This window comes from Amblyomma mixtum, chromosome 5, assembly GCF_055824585.1.
Source record: "Amblyomma mixtum isolate Tamu chromosome 5, ASM5582458v1, whole genome shotgun sequence".
NCBI classification, from domain to species: Eukaryota; Metazoa; Arthropoda; class Arachnida; order Ixodida; family Ixodidae; genus Amblyomma; species Amblyomma mixtum.
In genome coordinates this window covers 93041950-93062768 of record NC_143016.1, presented here as the reverse complement: position 1 = coordinate 93062768, position 20819 = coordinate 93041950, and the positions used below count along the sequence as shown (strand labels likewise).

Sequence of the window (20819 nt, the reverse complement as noted above, 5' to 3'; positions counted from 1 at the left end):
ATACGACTTGATTACACACAAAGTATCTAAAAAAATTACTACATGGACCAAAATCAAGAACAAAAGAAACTGGCATTAATTTTCACATAAACAACACAACAATTCATATTAGAAGTGAAACTGCCAGGTGGTAAAGACAGACACGAGTGTAAAAGTGGTAAAAACAAATAGTGAGCAACTTCACACAGTACTATTAGATGCAAGACGGTCCAAGTGTTGTTAACATTTCTACGAAAACACGAGTCAGGATTTCTGTCACTACTGGGGGTTTCATAAGCTAAAGAACGAGTCGTACAGCTGTAAGTGTCTTGCCCAAGAAAGGCCTACATCCTACAACCCAAAGCTGAGAAAACGTAAGAACCAAAACACACAGGAAAGTGGATCAAGCTTGCTCTCAATTGTCTGCACTCCCACGAGACACCATAATACACATTGATACAGGTCTAATAAGCTCCTCAAAAACAAATTCTCTTCTTGAAAGTCACTGCCACAAAGATTGATATTAAAACTGCTCGTCAGCAACTGACCTATGTGATAGGCATAACGCCATTACTGGCAATCATTCATGCACACTTGGCATCTTCTGCACTGTTACAGTTACAAAGAACTAAGCAAAGATATCATAACACAGCCTTGCTTTCATTATCAATCTTGAAAATGTAATGAATCATCCTTTTCAACAACTTATGAAAAGTGAGGTTGATTGGTCATTTTTTCAAGTCATCCTTTGGGGCTTTACAAACATGCACACGAAAATCGGATTTTCAGGTGACCCATGTTATGTCTCAAGAGCAATAAAATAGTAAGAATATAGTGAAAACCTTGCCAAAAAAAAAAAATGTGTCAGGGCCTAAACCCTCTTAAGGATTTCCAGGTGGTTCGCACAGTGCAACAACTTTCCTTGGCCTGCTAACAAACAAATGCCCTTTAAACAAAAGATGACAAATGGTCAAGTCACGAAGATTTAGATAGAAATACTAGCCCAGTGAAAAAAACTGTAATCACATAAACCTGCCATGACAGTGCCTTTTCTCTATCTCCAGTTCATAGCATGCAAGAACAAGAATTCCAGCAGTAGTATTCACTCTGCTTAACAAAAAAATTACCACCAAATTACCACAAATTGCTAAATGCTGACTAGCATGCTCATTACAATAACGCCTGAAAAAAAAAAAAAACTCAGCTAAAACACCTGTGCCGAAGTAATTACTGTTTAACAAGGTCAGTTCATGCAACTTGGACAGCCTTGCATGGACAAGACAGAAAATTACAACAATGGAATGGATGGGTTAGTAAAACACTGCACATCAGTTGTACATTGCGGAAGTCTGCAGCATGCTCATGTGCAGCAGCATACATGAACCAGTGTTTCCTGGACAACAATACACCACCATGCCTCCCTCGTGTTGGCATGCAGTGAATAACAAGAGCATCTGGTCACCATCAGTGCCTCTTGGACGTCATGCTGTCTGTGTCAAGTCAAACGTTAGTCAAGAACAAGCAGTGGGTCCATGCAAAGCAGATGATACGGCCAAGGCACATGGTGACCTCTGGCATATGTTGACACTCCTTTCCACCGCTTCCACTTTCCTTTCGCTGGCAAACATGAAAAAAGCAGCACCTCCCAAGAACACCAGCCATGCACGCCTTCCAAGCCATGTTAGCTTCAGCGTGAAGGTGTCAATAGACACAAAATGAATAAAAGCAGATTAGAAAAAAATAGAGAGAGAAGAGGACAAATGTGCAAGCTTGACAGTGCAGACATAACACTGCAATCAGCCCACAAGAAATAGCAGCAATGCACACGCATAAGCAAAGCAGTGCGTTTTCAGGGGTGACAAAAATGCTGCCCGCCTTGACTGCATTTGCAGACACTGAAGAGGGGTACATTTTGAAATAACTACAGTTCGCTAGGTAATGTTCGTTTCCCGAACCCTTCTTGACACCCAAGAGATGGCTTTCAAGAAAAAAAAATTTGGACGCACAAAGTGCCCACCATAACAGGTCAACAGCGACATGAGCTATAGACTCTGTGCAAACAGTAGCTGGAAAAGACAACTTGCCGGTGCTACAAATACTACGTGAGATGTGAGACGTGAGCATCGGGGAGGGTAGTAGCCGCTGCACCTGGCAAGATTTCATTTGATAATGAGTAGCTTGGAAAGGAGCATGCTGTAATCAGCCAAGACTGAGTAGCACCTGGTGTAGAAGCTACCCAACGGGCCAAGTGCGCTGTCTGCTATCTGTCCCCCTTCAGTGTCCATGCATACAGGAACCTGCATTTTGCTGTCTCGAAATTATCTGTGCACAAGTTCTGCGTAACGTGCACCAACATCACACATAAGAATTGATTTCTGCAGTCTGTTTTGAAGCATGTTCTGCAGTAGGGTGCAGAATTTGGCAGCCTACATGTCCAGTAGAAGCCCAAAATGGCTGTCGACTGTAAACCTAGCCATGGAAACGCAGGCTCAGCCACTTGACTGGATGACTTAGAAAAAAAAAAAAAAAGGAATGAGCAATGCCACTTGTCTTTTTATGGGCTGGCCGGGCTTTTCAATCCCAGGTGAAAATCTTTCCCAGCTCAACTGGTTTATGGAACAATTTCCATTTGGTTCCAGCTGGAACCAACTGGAACCAACTTGGTTCCAACTGGAACCAACTGGAAATTGTTCCATAAACCATTTGGGCTGGGAAAGATTTTCGCCAAGGTCAGGCAGGCTGTTTTGTGGACAAGATCACAAACAAGAGTGATCATCCATGTTTACCGAAGGAATATACAGACAATACCACACACCGTTTCAAACAAAACAGACTGCAAGATGTGATCTGCATGCAAGAGAGGGGTAAAATAAGCAGGGCTAAACAACATCAGCAGAAAGATTCTGTTGATGTTGTCAGGAGAGTGATGCAGGTCCCTGCAGAGAGGTTAGTAAAGCTCGGAAAGGATGGGGTGATAATGTGGACGTGTACATGTAGTTTGCTCAACCCACTTATAATTAACATCACAGTGCAACAGCTTGACTGCATTGACAACGGACTGTGTCGCAGGGGACTCACCTTCAACACAATTTGCAATGGAGCCAATTTGTGTCGGTGAGAAGCTGATCGTTGGGACTGCTGCAGTTTCTGCATCAATACCTTAGGAGGCGCTGCTTTGGCCTACAAGTTCTGCTTACGGTTAATGAGCCAACGATTCTCTGCCTGGGCACAAAAGCCTTTGTGCAGGCACAAGTTTGTTGGCTTCTGCAGCTTAGCAATTGTCAATGGAGTGTAACACACAAAAGAAGACTTTGTTCAACCTCTGGTTTCGTCACGCCAATCATTTTGAAAACAAACTAAATTCTTTACCCAGGTACACAGTGTATGTCTCTGAGCAAAAAGTGAACTAACTAAGCAGAATTTCAAACTTCAATTTGGTTCGCATACTTAAATTCGCCGGTGACTGTCGGCCTCAGCTTGCAAAAAGATTGTGCAAAATTGAACTGTTTTCGTAGAGTGAGAACAGAATTTCCCATCCCTCCCCCTAATAACCACCTAGGCTGTCAGGTTTTGTAATGAAACAAAGGAGCTTATGGTGTTGTGCAGTAGTCTTTTATATGTGCAGTGAAAACTAATATGTAACACATTGTTATAACCTCATCTGGAACAATTACCTAGCATCATACCATCATGCTCTGTGACAAGGCAGTCAACATCTAAATCTCATGACTTATATTAAAATGACTTTTTGAGTGGGTCACGCAACATCCTCACTGGCTTATAGTTCCAGTCACATATACACTATGAGGTGAATTGCAATGTCAAGTCATTATAAGTGGGTTTCGTTACATTACTCTAAGTCATGTTTGTACTCTAAGCAAAAAGAATCAAGATACTTAAAGCGACTGCATCTTTCCAATGCTATGTTTCAACACACATAGTTGGGTAAGTAAAAGGATCTCATTATGCTTTAGTGGCAAGAAATAAGACCTGAAAAACATGCAGCATAAGCTCCAGGATGTGTGTGTGAACTAAGCATGTTAGCATGCATTTACAATGTCCGAAACTGTCCAACACCATGTTTTAAGTGCATGACTTTGCACCAAAAGCCTCTCCTCTCAGCATTCACCTGTCCCAAAAGACCAGCACCCTGTTAAATTGTTTCTGTTTTCAGAGCTGCGTCGTGTTAGAGCCTGACATTCTACTTCATCTGAGAAAACTGGCTCCAGAAAAATGCCAGCCAACTGAACGCATGCAGTTGTTGACTACCAGGAAAGTGGTGGGAGCTAATGCATTTATTTGGGGCAAAACAGTATGAGATTGTGTATCACAGTTCTGACGGCATGGCTTCAATTAACAAGTCAATTTTAAAATTGCATTCAACAGACAGAAGTGAAAGCAGAAAAAAAAAAGAGCATGCATTGCATCATTTCCAGCAAAAATGACTTCCAGTCTATAGTAAATAACGATGTGATTTAAAAATCTTATCATTAAACTTCTCCAGCTGACAACTAAATCTACGTCTTAGGCACACCAGTAAGCTAGGAACCTTGATAAGAAAGCTTATATGCTGACATTAAAAAATGCACCTTCAGTACATAACATAACTCTTGAGATTTCATCGAGCACAACTTCAGTGAAAAAACTAAGGCAGTGTTTGTCATGCACTTGAAGTTATCAACATTAATACATTTTTACAACCACAAAGCATTCTACAAAAAAGCTTTCTGGCCAGTAACAACAATAGCAAAAGCGTGTACTAGTCATGGCAAGCATTGCACATTCACAAAATGGGCCCAGGCACACAAGCTTACATGCAGCAAAAGCAATGTTCAGCGTTTCATAAATAATCTCAGTCCAGAACAATGAAAAGAGTTCCCAAAATAACACCCGGGACCAACTGCAGTCCAGTGGAACCCAATACCAACCGATCCCAACTGCGTTCTTTGGAAATTCCAACTGGTTTCTTGACTGGGATCGCACAAAGAGTGCACATTGCGCAGAGGCGAAGTGTGGTCCGATTGGAAGATAACTAAGTGAAACACATTATGGGAAAAAAGGAACATCATAGTGCCTCTCCAGAAAAAAAAAAGGAAAAAAGAAAGAGTAAGTGGCACAGACTACTGTAAAAGCTAAAAAACAAGCATATCACAGATGTAGCATAACAGCCTTCATTGTTTACATAGTAAATATGCGAATCCTCCCCCCTCCCCCCTCCAAAAAAAAAAATAACGATAGCTGGCAGCTTTAGCAATAGTGCTTTTTTCGATGTACTAAAGAGTGAATTGCCGTAAGTGCTGTTCGAACACTTTTTTCGATGTACTTTTTTTTCGGTTTGCTTCTTAGAGCTGTTCAAAAACTTGCAGGTATACCAACATGCCAGCATAACATAGTGTCATCAAAATTTGCCACTGAACATTAGCTACTTTCTTTTACAATCTATTCAGATGCAAGTTAACAATCCTTTGACTAACTTTTCATCCTCTAAAACCCAGCAAGAATGCTGTATATATTTTTTCTTACATGCATTTATAAATTCTTTAGGCGAAACTTACATCAGTTGTAAATTCATGATGCGAGTAGGCCTGATGCGAGTAGGCCTGACATTCAGATCGTGCAAATGTTCAGAGCAAACTTCAATGCATCAGTTACGTGACAGCCACAAAATTTTTGCTCACAATGCAGAAAGAATACAGAAACATATTCCTCCACACTAATATGTTGCACACTGATTGTACACAATAGCAAAAGTGACATTAGGAAGGTAAGAGAGCCTCACAATGACTGCAACAATAGAAACATGGCCAGCAAGGCTACAACTTTCCAGCCATGTCCTATGGACACACTCAGGCTACCACTTGAGGATTAAAAAAAATATAGCAGGCAGTGACTTAGCACAAAGTGAAACAATATATATTTGGCAGTTATAACAGTTATTTTGGGTGCTCTAGACAAGGCCCTGCAGCGCTCACAGGACGTTCTCAGTCGCGGGACAAAACACAGGCTTTAGGAACAGATGTGGATGGATCAGCTTATCACTGGACACATTTGGCAAGCTGCCTTGGCAAATGCAATGGTCTAGTTTAAAGACCTTGGCTTGCCATCCATAGATCTAGTACGTTTCCACCTTGCAATGTGTCCTCCACTTTGCATACAGTTCTCGTCAAAAGCACACAGGCCACCGTGCTTGCAGCAAGAATGGTTGCTGGGCGCTCAGGTGGACTTCTCTGGCAACCCTGGCCCCACAAAGAGCAAAGGAGCGAGAGGCACAGCTTTCACCACTTTCCGGATCTTTGGGGCGGCAACGCGTCCGATCACATGGCCTGTGAACTTTTGACAGAAGCTGTATGCAGGTGCAGCACTTGTGAGCTGTAGCTTGTAAAGCACCTTACGTTGAAGCAGGTGGCTGCAGCTGAAGTGCACACTGGTATCCCGCGAAATGCTGCTCAATGGCAGCGAGATGAACTTGGTGCCATGATCGTGCAGATGCACATTGAACTGACGAAGCACACAGAATGCTTCGACACTGCGGCATGGCGACATTACAACCATGAAACAAAAGCACCAACACAGCTTCACAATGTTTGCAATGCGAGAAAGATCTACAGTAGCAAAAGCTGCAGGAAAGAGTGAATCAAAGGCGCATGGTCTAATAAAAGAAAAAGAGAAAGCGTAAATCTGAAAATGGCCTTTAGGAAAACAGTTCACCAGGCTGTTAGGCACATATTACAAGTAAAGAAGACAACAGAGCACCAGACATAGCGGGGCCTAAACAAGACTGACCAGTTATCCGCAAGGAAAGAAGAACGGAGGGAGGAACCCGATAGGCAGTCAAGCACTACAGAAAATGTACCAGTTCAAAGAAGTTAGAGAAATGGTAAACAACTACAAATCCTTATGCTAGTAAGCGCACATGTAAGTTGTTAGAACTGAGGGATGGAGCAGCTCCCTTTTTATTTTATTTTTTTAATTTTACCCTGCAGCAAAACCAGCATATAGCAGTGTTCAACGCATGTTTTCTCCTGGCACAGCATTTTGAAGGACATTTCATGGAGATTAAAACAGTAGGTTTTGGTGTCTCAGTAGACAATTATGCATATCTGACGTGACCTGACACCTGTAATCCTTAATCTCCCATGATGTGGATAAAAATAATGTTCGACAGCCACTGTTAAAGTAGATGCAATAACACTTCAGCTACCAATGGGAATGAAGACACTTTCCCTATAGCCTAGTATACTTTTTGTTCAAAGTGGAAGCTTGGGCGAGTTGGTTCAACATTATCGGAATAGCGCAAAGATGTAGACGTGTCCTCTTTTCACATCCATGTCCTTGCGCTGTTCTGATAATTTTTGTTCAGATTTTTCTGATTCAGCAATCACTGTCATGCATACTTTTGCTTGTCTGCCAAGGTGCACTAATTGAGCAGGTATGAAAATTCTGTGTTCCAAAACCACAAAACCGAGCTTGCATATAGGGTCATTTCATGAGATTTCACGAAAGAATGTGGTTTTTCCCCTTCTTGTTCAAAGGGTGTGTTCAAAGGGTTTGCACACTCCTTTTATCCCCAGAATTGCTGTCCCTTAAGAATAATTTTGTCCACCTGGTAACCTTGACAGTGCTTTGGCAATCTTCAAATGCTTTTAAGCTGTCTCAGTGTGCTGCTCAAAAGTAGAAAGAAAACAATGGTGAAGGAACAGCACTACATTCATGCTTCGCTACCCAGTAATTATGCAATTGAAAAAGTTATCCTTGAGATAACTTGTATGTGTGCGTGTGTGTGAAAACAATGATGTACTTCTTGAGACAAGCCTCATAACAACAAGAAGAAATCCTAACAACATATCTCCATCTCTATGACCTGTTGCAGGTTATAGAAAAAGTCTTGAAGTCCGACTTGACTGTCATAAACAATTCTAATGCTACCACTCTTGGTAGGTAGTCCAACGGACAGTCAAATGAATTTATGCAAAAGCAATGGCATTTGTCATTGCAAAGTATAGCAGATTAGGCACAGAGCCATGTGCAAGCATGCATTTTATTCATTAGCCGCATCGAAGCTGCAGGATTAGCATGGCTTGAAATGCAAATTACTGAACTGCTCCTGCATATTCTAGCAGGAAATAAATAAGGAAAGAGAAATGCAAACAGTGAAGTGACCACTGACTTTCTGACCAAAGCAAACATAGCAACCTGAAGGACTGGTCTATCAGCCACTCAAAAGAAAAAAAAAACAGTGTCTGGTCAAACTGTACACTGCTGACATTTGGGTAGTTCACCAGGTGTGAGCAAGCAGTAAAGTTGAAACTGCACAAACCTGCTACTTCCTGATGACAAATGTGGATACACAGTGCTGCCACAGTGATGCAAGGCCTTTACACTGGGGTGTGGCTTGTGAGAACATACTTGTTACAACCACATAACAAGAGCCAGCCCTTCGACCTTCCTCAAAATCACTGGCCATTCCTAACAAGTACTATGCTAACAAAAATGTGGCATGGTTTAATAAATAAAAGTGTAGAATATGGTGCTTCCGCTGCAAACAAAACAACAAAAAGCGAAAGCTCAGCAGTGCGGGATGATACCACCGGCAAAACCATTGCCTCGCGCTGTAGCACGAGCGGATACGTTGCTGTCTGTCGTGCCGGTCGTTGACACCGAGCAGAGGGGGAGATGGGAAGAGGCGGCAGGCGTGGACGGACAACTCAGCGGGCGTTCTGTGCCCGCCAGAAGCGGTAGACAGCGGGGATGTTGGCCAGTGGCCGGTTGATTACCTGGGTGCTCTTCTTGGCGTTGAGGAGGTTTTTCTTCTGGATGGACTCCTGGGGCGGCTTCTTGAGCGCTTCCTGGGCCGCCACCTCCATCTTCCTCCTAGTCTCGTTCTCTTGGTCAGCCTGCTGCTCAGGGCGAGAGCGGGGACACACAGGCATTACAACAGCTAAAAACCTCTCCCGTTGACTTGAAAGAATGGTAAATGCACACTGAAAATTGGGGAGTAATTGCTTGTCGGCACCCACCTCAGCGCAGCCCGAGAGCTGCAAAAGGAAAGCTGTATAGCTTTCTCACAGAAGCTACACAGAAAAATTTGTCCTGATAATAGATCAGGACCAGATTCCCGGATCAGGACTAATTTTTCTTCAACTGCAAAGCAGCTGAGAAAGCTGTGTAGCTTTCCTTTGACTGTGCTCAAGCTGCACTCAGGTGGATGCTAATGAGTAATTACTCCATAACCGAAATCTACTCTGCCTTGGGCATTTTTCTGAATACGCTGGGAGCATGTTGCAGATGGGTGCCTCCATAAAGGAACACTGAGGACAACTCCATCCAATTTTTGTTTTTAGAGAAAATCAAATGTTTAGTGTTTTGAGGTTCTGTTGATGTTCATTGGGCAGGAAAATCTCACTTAGTGTCGAAAAAATTGGATTAGAAAAATGTAACACTTTTTTTCCCCATTGCTATACTCAAACTCATTATGTCAATAATGAAACGGACTCTGTAACCACTGTCTCAAAAAGAATGCTGTGTAACCTTGACTCGGAGATCCACATATCAGAAGCTGTCTGACATCACTGCAGTTTGCTTGTGGAAACAGCCGATGCCGGCGATACCTGCACTACGCTCTTTGGTCGTTCCTACCCTATAAAAACTCCGTTTTTGTTGAAAGCGGCCTCTTTGTCATTAGTGTGATGTAGTCCACCAATACAGGCCAAAATCAGTTTGTCCTCAGTGCCCAGTTAGGGAAAGCTGGCTCCTTAATTATTCAAAGCTTGCCATGTGATTGGCATACAGAAACAACAATGATAGCATGTTGGAAAAAGGTAAAGGCTTAAACTGAATGCAGTTGGCTACTGAATCAATGCTTCATACAGTCGAACATTGTTATAACGAAACGGTTTATAACAAAATAATGGATACAACAAAGGAATGGCAATCCCCTTGGCAGTTTCGTCAACAGGGGCTACAACGATGGTACAACTATAATGAACTAATTGCTGGGCCCCTTCACCTTCGTTATAATGAGGTTAAACTATATATACAAATTCACAAGCAATAATGACTAATTAGCAATAGTAATAATAAGGACGAAATTGACAACTAGTACTGCAACAACTGTGTGCAAGATTTCATGCCCAGAAATGTGCCTTGATTGCATCTATAGACATAATTAAGTGGAATAAATGTGCTTTAAATCAATCTGACATCATCGCAGAGAACTCTTGTTGGCTCATTTAGAAAACCCATTTAGTCTAAAACTTCTTCCTTGCTCCAATTGATGTTCAAAATAGATGGCAAATTAATAGAGATGTTAAAAATGCGCTTCAACATACCTACATATCTGGCATTCAACAAATAAACTGGTGACTGAACATAAAACATGCCAAGGCAGTGGCATCTAAATGGAACAAAAGCCTTGTGAATGACAGGTTAGTACAACAAACCTTGAATGCCTTGATGAACCGAACGAACATGGAGAAGAAGATGTTGGTAGCAACACTTCGTGCACTTTCCCCAAAGTACTCCACACAGTCAGCATACGCCTCCTGCAAAAGTACCAAGAAATCAGAGTTGGTGTGACTGAAGGTTATCAAAAAAAAAAAAAACTACATAAATGATGGCACCAAAAAAAAATAGACGGGATGCTTTTGAAAAGCGGTAAAAAGAGAAAATGGTAATAAATGTCCAATACTTTACTGGCTAACCATGCAAAGAAGAAATCTCAGGTGGATATGCAAGCTTCTTCAGACAAATAAACTTGTCCCAAAATGCATTTCTCACTATTTAAAATATAAATTTTGTTGATTTTGTGATGACATGTATATCTTTTGCAAATCCATAAAGTTTTTATGATTGATTCTACGCTATGAACTGACTCCTTTTTAAACTAATGAGTAACAAATGAAGGGGCTGCATATACAAGTTGCAATTGCACACGTGGATTAGCCGTCTTTACCTGTCTGAACCAGTGACACTAGACATCTGATTCGAAGGATTCTCTGAACAGAAACCAATCATGCTGCGATAAGTAGAAGACAGTTTTCAAGCATTAAAAATGCAGTACACCGACGAGAATTATGACGAAACTATGCCCCAAAATAAGCACAGAAAAAATGAGCGAAACACTCATCGTGAACACAACACTTCAAGAGTTGTCAGCAGTTTCACTGATAGTTTCAGCCACATAAATGCAGCGCTGCCTTTGAGAACAGCAGCATGCACTAATGTGACGCATCGCCACTCCGTTCTGGCACAGACTTGGAAGCCGTTCTGCTCGGGAAGGCGTAGTACCTGGGCCGTCTTGATGTCCTGCTGCAGCCTGCGCAGCTTGTCCTCTGACTGGGCCAGGAACTCCTGCAGCACAGCCGCATCCTTGGAGTCCCGCCGCAGGGCCAGCTCCCGCTTGCACAGGTCCATGCCCTTCTCGAGCTCATGGCTGTCCGTCAGGATGTTCTCGAGCGTCACTGCAGTCGCCATTAAGGACGCACACACCACACGTCAGTTGCTGACCTTGATTATACGATTATATATTTCACGCGAAGGGGTAGAAACATCAAATTTTTTTTTTGGCATGTTTCTTTGAGGTTCTGATTCTGATTCTGTTCTTTGGAATGATGTGCAAGACATTAGAAGGCAAGGATCACCACGTAGAATCACACATCATGTCAGTTGCTGACCTTGATGTGGTGCATTTTATATGAAGGGGTAGAAACAATTTTTTTTTTTTGCAAGTTTTGTTGAGGTTCCGATTCTTTTCCTTGGAATGATGTGTGAGACATTAGAAGGCAAGGACTACCATGCAGAATCCATCTGCACAAGGGTAAATAATTTATAATTGAATTTCTTCTCCAAAGTAGTTTCAGCTTCAGCAGCCCAATGGTGGCTGTGAGTAGGTTTGAGATCATGAGAGGCATACAAAAACTGCACTATGATAGCTCTTTCTTGCTTCACTGTCATTCCCTCTCCTTGGGAAGGCTAGCGTAAGAGTCCAGGAGAATTTAAACGACGAAGCAGCGATTTTAATGCCTTTTTTGTTTACCTAATGTGACCTCAAACCTACTTGTGAAATCACGCTGCCTATTCAGCTGCTGCAGCTGAAACTGATACTACATTAAAGAAGAAATTCAACTATAAATTACAGTCGAACATTGTTATAGCGGACAGGTAAAAAATGATAAAATAGTATGATATAGCCAAAATTTGTATACTAAAATTTCATCAAAAAAAGAAAGCACGCAAAGGCAGCAGAGTTTAGTCAGTGAACTGAAATGCTACAAAAATCCACACTGCTGCTTCTGGGGTACTGTCAACAGGTGGAAGTCTCCCACAAAGATGCCACCTCTGCTTCATGTTTTGTGCTACACAGTCATATGGCCATTCGCACTTCTTTACTTTCCCTACTACACTCAACTCTTTCAGTGCCTTCTCTCTCTCGATGGCCCACATCATGTTCTTCACACGATCATGGCCACCCTCTACGTTATGTATGTGCACTGCAACCCCCCCACCAAGGTCATCAAAAAGTTGGCTTGTACCAGTAGCTCGTAAATCTTGTGATGAAGGTCGTGGCAGCTATCTTCAGCAGCGCACAAAAAGAAATTGCGCTACATTTGCACCTTGGTTCTGAATATAGCACGACATGTGCAGTAAAACTGATGAACATCATGAGGAAAAAAATGCATTATATTCGCGTAAATATGGTACACGTGCGAAAGTGCCAGCTCTTCGTATTCAGCAATCGTGTGAAGCATTCCGACAACACCTGCCTCATGCCGCAGTGTCAGCATTGCACCACAAGCCTAAACTTTAAAGCCTTTACTCGTCTCCATCTGTACTGCCTGCTGAGCACAAACACATGCACATGTGCATGAAATATGCACATAGAAGAACCAACACTATCCATACCGAAGCATAAACACCAACCATATGGGTCCCCGATGCTAGAAAGTCTAGTCATACCAGAATCAAAGGGGAATGATGGATGGCCCAATTTCAGGACTTAGACCTATCATAAAAGCTGCTAGCTACCACTCTGTTTGCTAGTTAGAGCCAAGTATACGGTGCAGCTACGCATCGAGGAAATTTGTGAGAGCTGTGAAAAAATTGGCTGGGGCTTAGCTAAGGTTAAGCATGGATATCTCGAAGCGAAAAGCTGCCGTGATACTTATGGTTTAGCTTATGGTTATGCTTTATGATTTAGCCTATGGATATGCTTACAGTTTAACTTATGGATATGCTTATGATTTAGCCTATGGTTATGCTTACAGTTTAACTTATGGTTATACTTTGATTAGCTTATGATTATGCTATACGTCTGCCTTGTGTAATAAAATCGCGCCGCGTCATTCGCCCAGTCTCGGCTAGAACGAGAGAAAGCGCTTCCCGCCTCTTATCAGTCCCCTGCCTGGCAGAAGCTATTGCTTTCCAGCCGGCCTCCGTGATAAACACGCGCTTGCGGCGAACGTCAAATGATGACTCATAGCGTGCGGCAGCATGCGCCTGTTCTATGGGCAAGCGCGCCTTATATAGCCCTCCATTGAAATGCGCACTGTGCATGGCTGTGGCGAAAGGTCAAACAGTGGTGAGGAGAAGCGGCGGCGCACATGAGCAGTAGCCTGCGCCGTGCATGACGTCACTCGTGCTCCAACATACGCCGGCTCACGCGGAGCGCAGTGTTGACTAGCGTAGTGAAGCTTTTCGCTTCAAAAACAAGCCAACATGACCTCACCTGTGCACGCACGCTCGACAAATCGCAGCTCCTGATCAAATGCCATGAGGTCAGGAAATTTGGCGCTGACTGTCTCGACAATGTAGTGCAGCAGCGAGATCTTCCTGTCAGCCGTCTTGGTGTCTGCAAGCTGCAACAGAGCCAGACAGAAATCAGAGGATGTGAAAGAGCCAAAACACCAACGTAGCCTAGCTAAACATGGCATTGCTATTTTCATTTGTCATCCTGTACTTTTAAACCTTTTAAACCTTTGCAACATTGCAAACTGTGAAGGGTCAGAGGCAGCATTAGCCCTAACTGTATTTAAGAGCTATTCTCTGGCAGAAAACTATTTTCAGCTCGTGGGCACACTGCAAGGAGAGTAGATCCCACACTGTGGTACAATCCAGCGCCAAGCTGAAAGACCCATTCATCCTTCACCATGCGCATACACTGTTGCTCCAGAGGAAGCAAGGTGTTCATGAGCACAGCTGTTTGAGGGCACGATTGTTTACTACACTCGCTAAGTAGCAAGCTGCATCACAAAAACTGCATTAATCCCCAGACCTCAAGCCAACTGACAGCTGTGTTGCAGAACCCAGATGCAGACCACTGAAGCTCCACATACATAACAGACCTTCCACACCGCTTGGCTGAACAACAAGTGCCCACAGGCTTTGTGGCTAACCTCAGAGTTTAGTCATATGACACTGCACAATGAGTGGAGAAGCATGGGGCACATGTTGTCAGAGCAAGTTGCATGTATAAGATCCTTTGCTTTCTGCCGAGCAATTAGAAAGCGCCTTGTACAGCACTCCTGTATTCTAGATGTAATGCTCCAGTCTGCATGGTTTGAGGTTGCATTTGTGCACAGGCACTGTTTCTGGCACCTCCCAGCTACATCAGATGAAGCTTCCCTTGCTTGGCAGTGTACAAACCATGTCCACTATGTCAGCGTAACCAACTCTAAACAATCCTGCTATCTTGCTCTATGCTTTGTGCGTGGTGTAACTTGGAGGTTGGGTATACATTTACCGTATTTACCCAATTCCAACGCGCACCTTTTTTCGGGGAAAATACGTCTCAAAATTGCATGAGCGTTGGATTCGAGTGCAAACCGAAACTGCCCCATAGCTGCCCATCGTCATCGCCATTATATGATGTGGGAGCTCACTAACTGCTGGCAAACATGGGAGCACGTTTGATCGCCGTTTTCTGCGTCGCAGGAGCCGTTTTCAACCGGTGTTATGGTGACTAGAAGCTATACCGGTGTGGCGCTTGTCATTGGTCGCGTGCTCAGCGACCACAGACCACGTTCACGGCGACGGTATCCCGTGCACTGCCGCAGGCAGACGCATCATCACTGCCTTTGCACGATCGAGATACGCAGCTCAAAGAATATGTTGATGAAACAACGGTTGTCGGAAACGCGTCATTTCGGCGGCGAAGTTCCAAAAACGATGAGAGTCCTTTCTGTTTTGCGGCCGATTCGCTGACAGAGATTACATCGTCCGCAGGCGGGGCACGCCGCGCCGCTGGCGAGGTCGTGCATCATGCCGATCTCACAGATAACAGCGCTTCCGCGCTCGTTTTTACGCTTGTTTTGGCCGTCGAACATCTTTATCTTTTGCTCAGATGCACTGACGAAGTCATGGATGCTCCGCAAGAAGCTTGAAGGATCCAAATGGTGCATCGCCGTTGCTGCAGTTACGCCTAGCAGCAGACGAACCTCCCGTCACCGGAGCTCACCGCTTGCGCTTGGGGCGTCTTCCTTTATACTGATGCTTTGTCAGGAACTTGCATGAACGAAAATCTCATCTCTCAGTCACATCTTTAGCGGAGAAAGGAGAAAAACCCGGGCAGAAGCGTTGGTTCATGTCTCGGTGGCGGCAGGACGAAGAAAGAGCGTCTGCGTCCGACCGTGCGGTGGAATGCTCGTAGCCAATGGAACGGCTCCGATCGTACCACGTGATTTGAAGGGCCAGTCGCGACGCTCGACTCGGGCGGGAAACGATCTTTTTTTTCGTATTTTTATCAAGAATGCGCCGCTGCCGAAGTGGCTTCTGGTAGAAGATGGGTAGGCCTACTTCCCCGCGAAAATTCAAGAGCGGGCGACGCCGTGGAGCGAAATGCCGCGTTCCCGAAATACGGTCAAATTCGCACTTTCGCAAGCCACCGCGAGTGCTTTAATTGCATTTTTTACTAAATTCCCATTGATTATCGGCTTTGATTTTTTTATACATAAAAGAAGAGGCTTGGGGGAATACAAAATGCAAGAAAATACACAATCGACTTTATCGAAAAAAATGCGGTTTTTTCACCCGCATCTCTCCTTAAAATATAAAAACGGTTGCAAATTATTTTCATTCGTGGAAGTCACATGCACGTTAGAAGCGAGGCTTGTAGTTTTTTTTTCATTGCCAATATCGGCGCGCGTTAGAATCGGGGCTTGAAAGTTGTTTTTTTTTTTTTTGGTGCCGTAAATTGGGTGCGCGTTGGAATCGGGGGCGCGTTGGAATTGGGTAAATACGGTATTGTTCCTTGCACGACGCCTACTTGGTAATAAATAGAATAGTTGGAAACAAAATACCAACACATGTGGGCGACTTACCATGTCAAGACTTTGTAGTTTGAAGCCATATGCTGGGCCCCTCTTCGAGCTGTTCATGTAGTTCCCAAAAGCGAGAATAACCTGATGGTCAAAAAAATGAGCAAAAAGATAGGTGAGGCACTGCTAAAAAGAGAGAAAAAGGCAGCAACAAAGCATGTGGGAGTACTCGCAACACATACTGTATAACCTGCTGCCCCACGTCATAGTGTACTTGAGGCTTGAAAAATTCAAATTCAACATACATTCAAGTCCAGAGATGGAAATTGAGGTGTATAAAAAATTATTTTTCTTCAAAAAACATTACTGCTTTGAATTGTGCAAGCAAGAAAATCTAGAACAATGACAGACTAAACATAACTGCCCATGGCACTACCTTAGGCCTATGGGTCTAAATATAGATATAGCAAAAGTTTTATTGGTTCTGCCTGAAAATTACACTAAGCCTGGAACTACTGTGCAGTAACAGAGTAACCTTCATTCATGACCTCTATGCTGTGATCTTCATTCATCTCACTACTGTGCTTGCTTTTAACATTACTAGTTTTATCTGAAAAGAAGTGTGACTCATGCTCACATAACATATAAGGCACACAACTAAAGATGAAGGAAATTTTTTAGAGCTGCTCACCTCGAGGAGCTTTCGAAGTCGCTTCGAGTTCTTGATTGCCCTAGATGCGGCTGTTATCGCATGTACTTGCTGCAAGGCAAATGAGAATGTGAATTGATCAGGATGTTGCATTTGTACAAAAAAAAGCGCACACTGAATTAAAAACTATGCACCACACTATTTCATGTATTTGTGAGCAGCCACACATAAGCCCAGTCTGCATCAAATGCAGCTGGAACCCAACCAAGCAATTCACTTCAAATTAAATGGTGTTGCTATCGTAACAGTCCTGATGCAAACATTCCAGTTCTCAGCGCTGATTCCGATAAGAACAGCCTTCGTAGAACAACATGATAGTAGGTATATTCAGTAGAGACAAAACTGCCCTAACCGTCAGTTCTGCCCATAAACTCTTGAGTCCTTCAGTTTATAATTTACCTAAACTCGATCCCAACAGAATGTGGTATCTTGAAACAGAAGCTACTCTGATAACTTAAACTGTGTGTGCAAGTCGTTTCCTTACCGGTGTGATGATCTGGATGTTTTCTGCAAAAGATGCAATGTAGCTCATGATGTTCAGCTTTTGTGATAACCTCTCTATCTTTGTGAGCTGCAAAAGAAAAAGTTTAAACCGAATGAGTGATACTATGCAGGTCATGACATGTCACACTGTTTTCCGGCACAGCCCCTAGTCAGATGGTATCCACTTCATGAACTGCAATACCTTGATGAAATACAATGAAGGTTCAGGCAGTGAACAAAAGAAAGAAGGTAATGCCCACATCTGTCTGATTAATAACATAACATGATTGGCATGGCGCAATAGGGATAACGATTTCGCTGTCTTGATGTGGCTCTAGTCTAATTTGTACGCAAAATCTGTGGAGGAGAACGACGCTACATGTCAGGCATGCAGACACGACAACAGCATGTGCTCTGCTTCTTATGCCACCTTATGTGATTAAGTGTGACAGCTTTCTTTTCAAAGCATCAGTGTTCAACACTGTAGTGGGACGTGATATTTCAAGCATTTCTGCGCAGTATGACAATTGGTTTTGGCTCCAAGGGTGAGCATTTTACACTTTGTGAGGTAACTTAACCATGCACATGACAACATGGTGACAAAGATGTAAAGAAGTACTTTGTACACTGATGTGACTAGGGGCAGAATCCCTGTACCAGAGAAGAGTCCTTGTTTGCTGCTTGAGAAAAGAGCAACGTTTAGCAGTCATGAAAAATGTTATTCTATGAAAGGCTTACAGATTACAGACATCAGGTGTTAGTTGACAAAATAATTATGGGTCAAAATTTTCAAAATTTTGCAGGCAGCACATTTATGCATGAAGACCATTCCTTCACTCAGCTGTATCGTTCATGCAAGACAGAACAAAATTTACAGGCAGTCACACAATGTGATGTGACATACCTGCATCAGCAGTATAATTTTAATTTTCATGTTTTTAAATTCACTTTTATACTTGCCCTCTATTAAACTGAGTCTTTCCCATTTCATGTCCTGCTAGGGTGCTACTAGAGTGCGCCTCCTTCTCTTCGTTTCTCTCACAATCCTTCGCTTGCTCTGACCACGACAGATGAAACGCGAGTGCTAGTACCTCTCACTCCCACTAAGAGCGCTACTGCAGTATGCCTCCTCCTCCCCCCATTTTCCCTCTAGCACTATTTCACTCCAGCTTGTACCTACACAACGATCCGGCCACAATGCCCCCAGCAAATTTTGAACAAAACAAGGGTGATACTGGTAACGTAGTAAAACGTTTCGCAGGCACTGAACAGGATTAACATGGACAATGCTGCAGAGGAGCTCATTTTCTTTTCTCTTGTTATACCCGTGCCACATGCGCACAAGAAATGGCAGTAAATGCTTAAGGCCTTAAGTTTGTTAATGCCATTATTTTCGAAGTTGGTGCTACACGTCCCCATTTAATGTCATTATCGAAAGTGGCGACGACGATAACGCTTGCAAGGTAGTCAAAAGTTTCATCTGAATATAAACATTGCTAATTGGCACAATACATCGGGAATTTTGTTCAAATTTAATGTAAAAACGATTTTCCAGAAAATACAGCTGTTCCTGCTTTACAAGTCGAAAAAGTAGCCATAAACTCGCATGTCATCACACAAGTCGAGAGTAACTGTCAATAAGGCTGGTGAAAATGGCGCTCTTCGGATCGAAAATGCGATATAGATGCCCCATATGTTAAGAATTAACCATTTCCTACTAGTTAGGAAGTTGTTACTAACAAAGCTGCATGCTCTTCTGCGTGTGGAATGGGAACGAGAGTATGCATTGCACGGGCGAATGAGTTGTGGCGAACTCAGTAGGTCGCGAATGGCAGTAAGGCTAATGCCATTAAATTTACGCGTGTGGCACCGCACGAATGTCATTAAAACTTAAGGCAGTAAGCACTTAAAGGCATTAAATCTGTCCGTGTGGCACGGGTATTACTGAAGATGGTCACCAATATAGGCATCACGGTTATGTCTATGTTCTACCATGCGAGCGTGTGACAGCGACCAGCAGCTGTAGTTTTGGAATCTTACAAGTAAAGTTTGATCCTTTGTTACCCTTACGATCTTTGTCAGTCCCACATTTGCAGTCACTGCAACAGCTTGTACTCAAATTTCCACCGGTGACTTACTTGAAGCAGGAACTTGTCTTCGTCTGTGAGTGCATCAACAGGCTTCTTTTCTCGTTCGTACTCTCGGTATGCCTTCGTCTGCAAGCAGTCGGCAACAGCAACACAGACAATTAAACATTTTCATGAACCAAACTTGTGATCATATTACAGAATGTCACCCACTCATCATAACACCTATATAGAAAGAAGCCATTCAGTCCAAAGCTCAAACTTCCAAGTCCTAACTAGAGCTCCTAGATGCTCCAAAACATCTCGAAGAAAAGACAATCCCAAAATACATACCTTGTTTTATTCCTTGCTTTTCTTGCGACATTTTTATGCAAAAGAAACTCACACTATTAATCTCTAAATCTCGTTAGTGGTTGCTTTAAACACATATAATTAGAAACCTTGTATGTTGCTTGCAAGTGTGTAAGCAAGAATAACTTGATTCATTAACCATGTGACAATTTCGCTTGTCACTAGCAGAAGAGAGAGCTGTTTATTACAGAAGCACTAGTTAACTTGCTATTACAGTTTAGCAGTTAAATTTCTACTCTGCGAGCTTACAAATTCACAAGTTCAGATGGGGGGAATTCTATGGTCGGTACAATGAGTCCTAAATTTAAGCAGTGATGTTATATGGCGTAACTGAAACTTCCTTTAATTATACCCCAATTAGACCCATAATCCCCATTTCTGGCCCTTCTTCCCTGCAGTAGTTTAGAAAGTCCAGTAATTTGAAAAAAAAAAGAAGAAAATTTTGATTTTTAAGATTCCTTGAAGATCCATGCAGATTCCCTTTTTTTTTTTTCCAAATTTTACTCCTGATATTCCCTGGAAAAGAAAAAAATCACCAAACGGAACACCACTTGATTCTATGCTAAGGTTACTGCAGCTCGCAAAGCCATTAGCCAACAAGTGAGTTCAGTATCGAAGATCAGGGATGTTGCCAAGGGGTTGCTGCCACCACCCCAATTTTTTTTTTTTCAAGGTGCACTGAAAATATACCAAGCGATACCTTCAGAACCCCAGTAGAAGGATGTTTTCTGCTAACAGGGCACATATGTGAACTGCTCACTACTGTATTTTGTTGATTTTATTTATTTGCTCTTTTGAGGTGAATTATCACACAGGCATCATTACGGCCTGCCCCCACCCTCCCCTTCCCTCCCGCTTATTTCGCATCACTCCAGCATGGACACTGTGGCACCGGCCCTACTAAAGATAGCTCTTATTTATGAAATGAGAAAAACAAATGCAGAAAAATAATAAAGATGG

General features: G+C 42.9%; 2 protein-coding genes across 3 annotated transcripts in view; one reads left to right on the top strand and one right to left on the bottom strand.

The window, feature by feature from the left end:
• Positions 1–11478, top strand: part of LOC149343054 (uncharacterized) — an 82176-nt gene extending 70698 nt beyond the window's left edge. The window contains exon 3 of the mRNA XM_089545571.1: positions 11231–11478. Coding sequence (XP_089401697.1) covers positions 11231–11262 — 32 coding nt within the window. The 3' untranslated portion in view covers positions 11263–11478. The remainder of the gene's footprint in view (positions 1–11230) is intronic.
• Positions 1–20819, bottom strand: part of Frl (formin-like protein) — a 147171-nt gene that overhangs the window by 5047 nt on the left and 121305 nt on the right. For both annotated transcript variants that reach the window (XM_089545568.1, XM_089545569.1), the window contains exons 17-24: positions 19560–19637; positions 17423–17509; positions 16921–16989; positions 16293–16373; positions 13703–13832; positions 11266–11438; positions 10419–10520; positions 8754–8876 (exon numbers count right to left, since the gene is read on the bottom strand). In XM_089545568.1, the coding sequence (XP_089401694.1) occupies positions 8754–8876; positions 10419–10520; positions 11266–11438; positions 13703–13832; positions 16293–16373; positions 16921–16989; positions 17423–17509; positions 19560–19637 (843 nt within the window). The remainder of the gene's footprint in view (positions 1–8753; positions 8877–10418; positions 10521–11265; positions 11439–13702; positions 13833–16292; positions 16374–16920; positions 16990–17422; positions 17510–19559; positions 19638–20819) is intronic.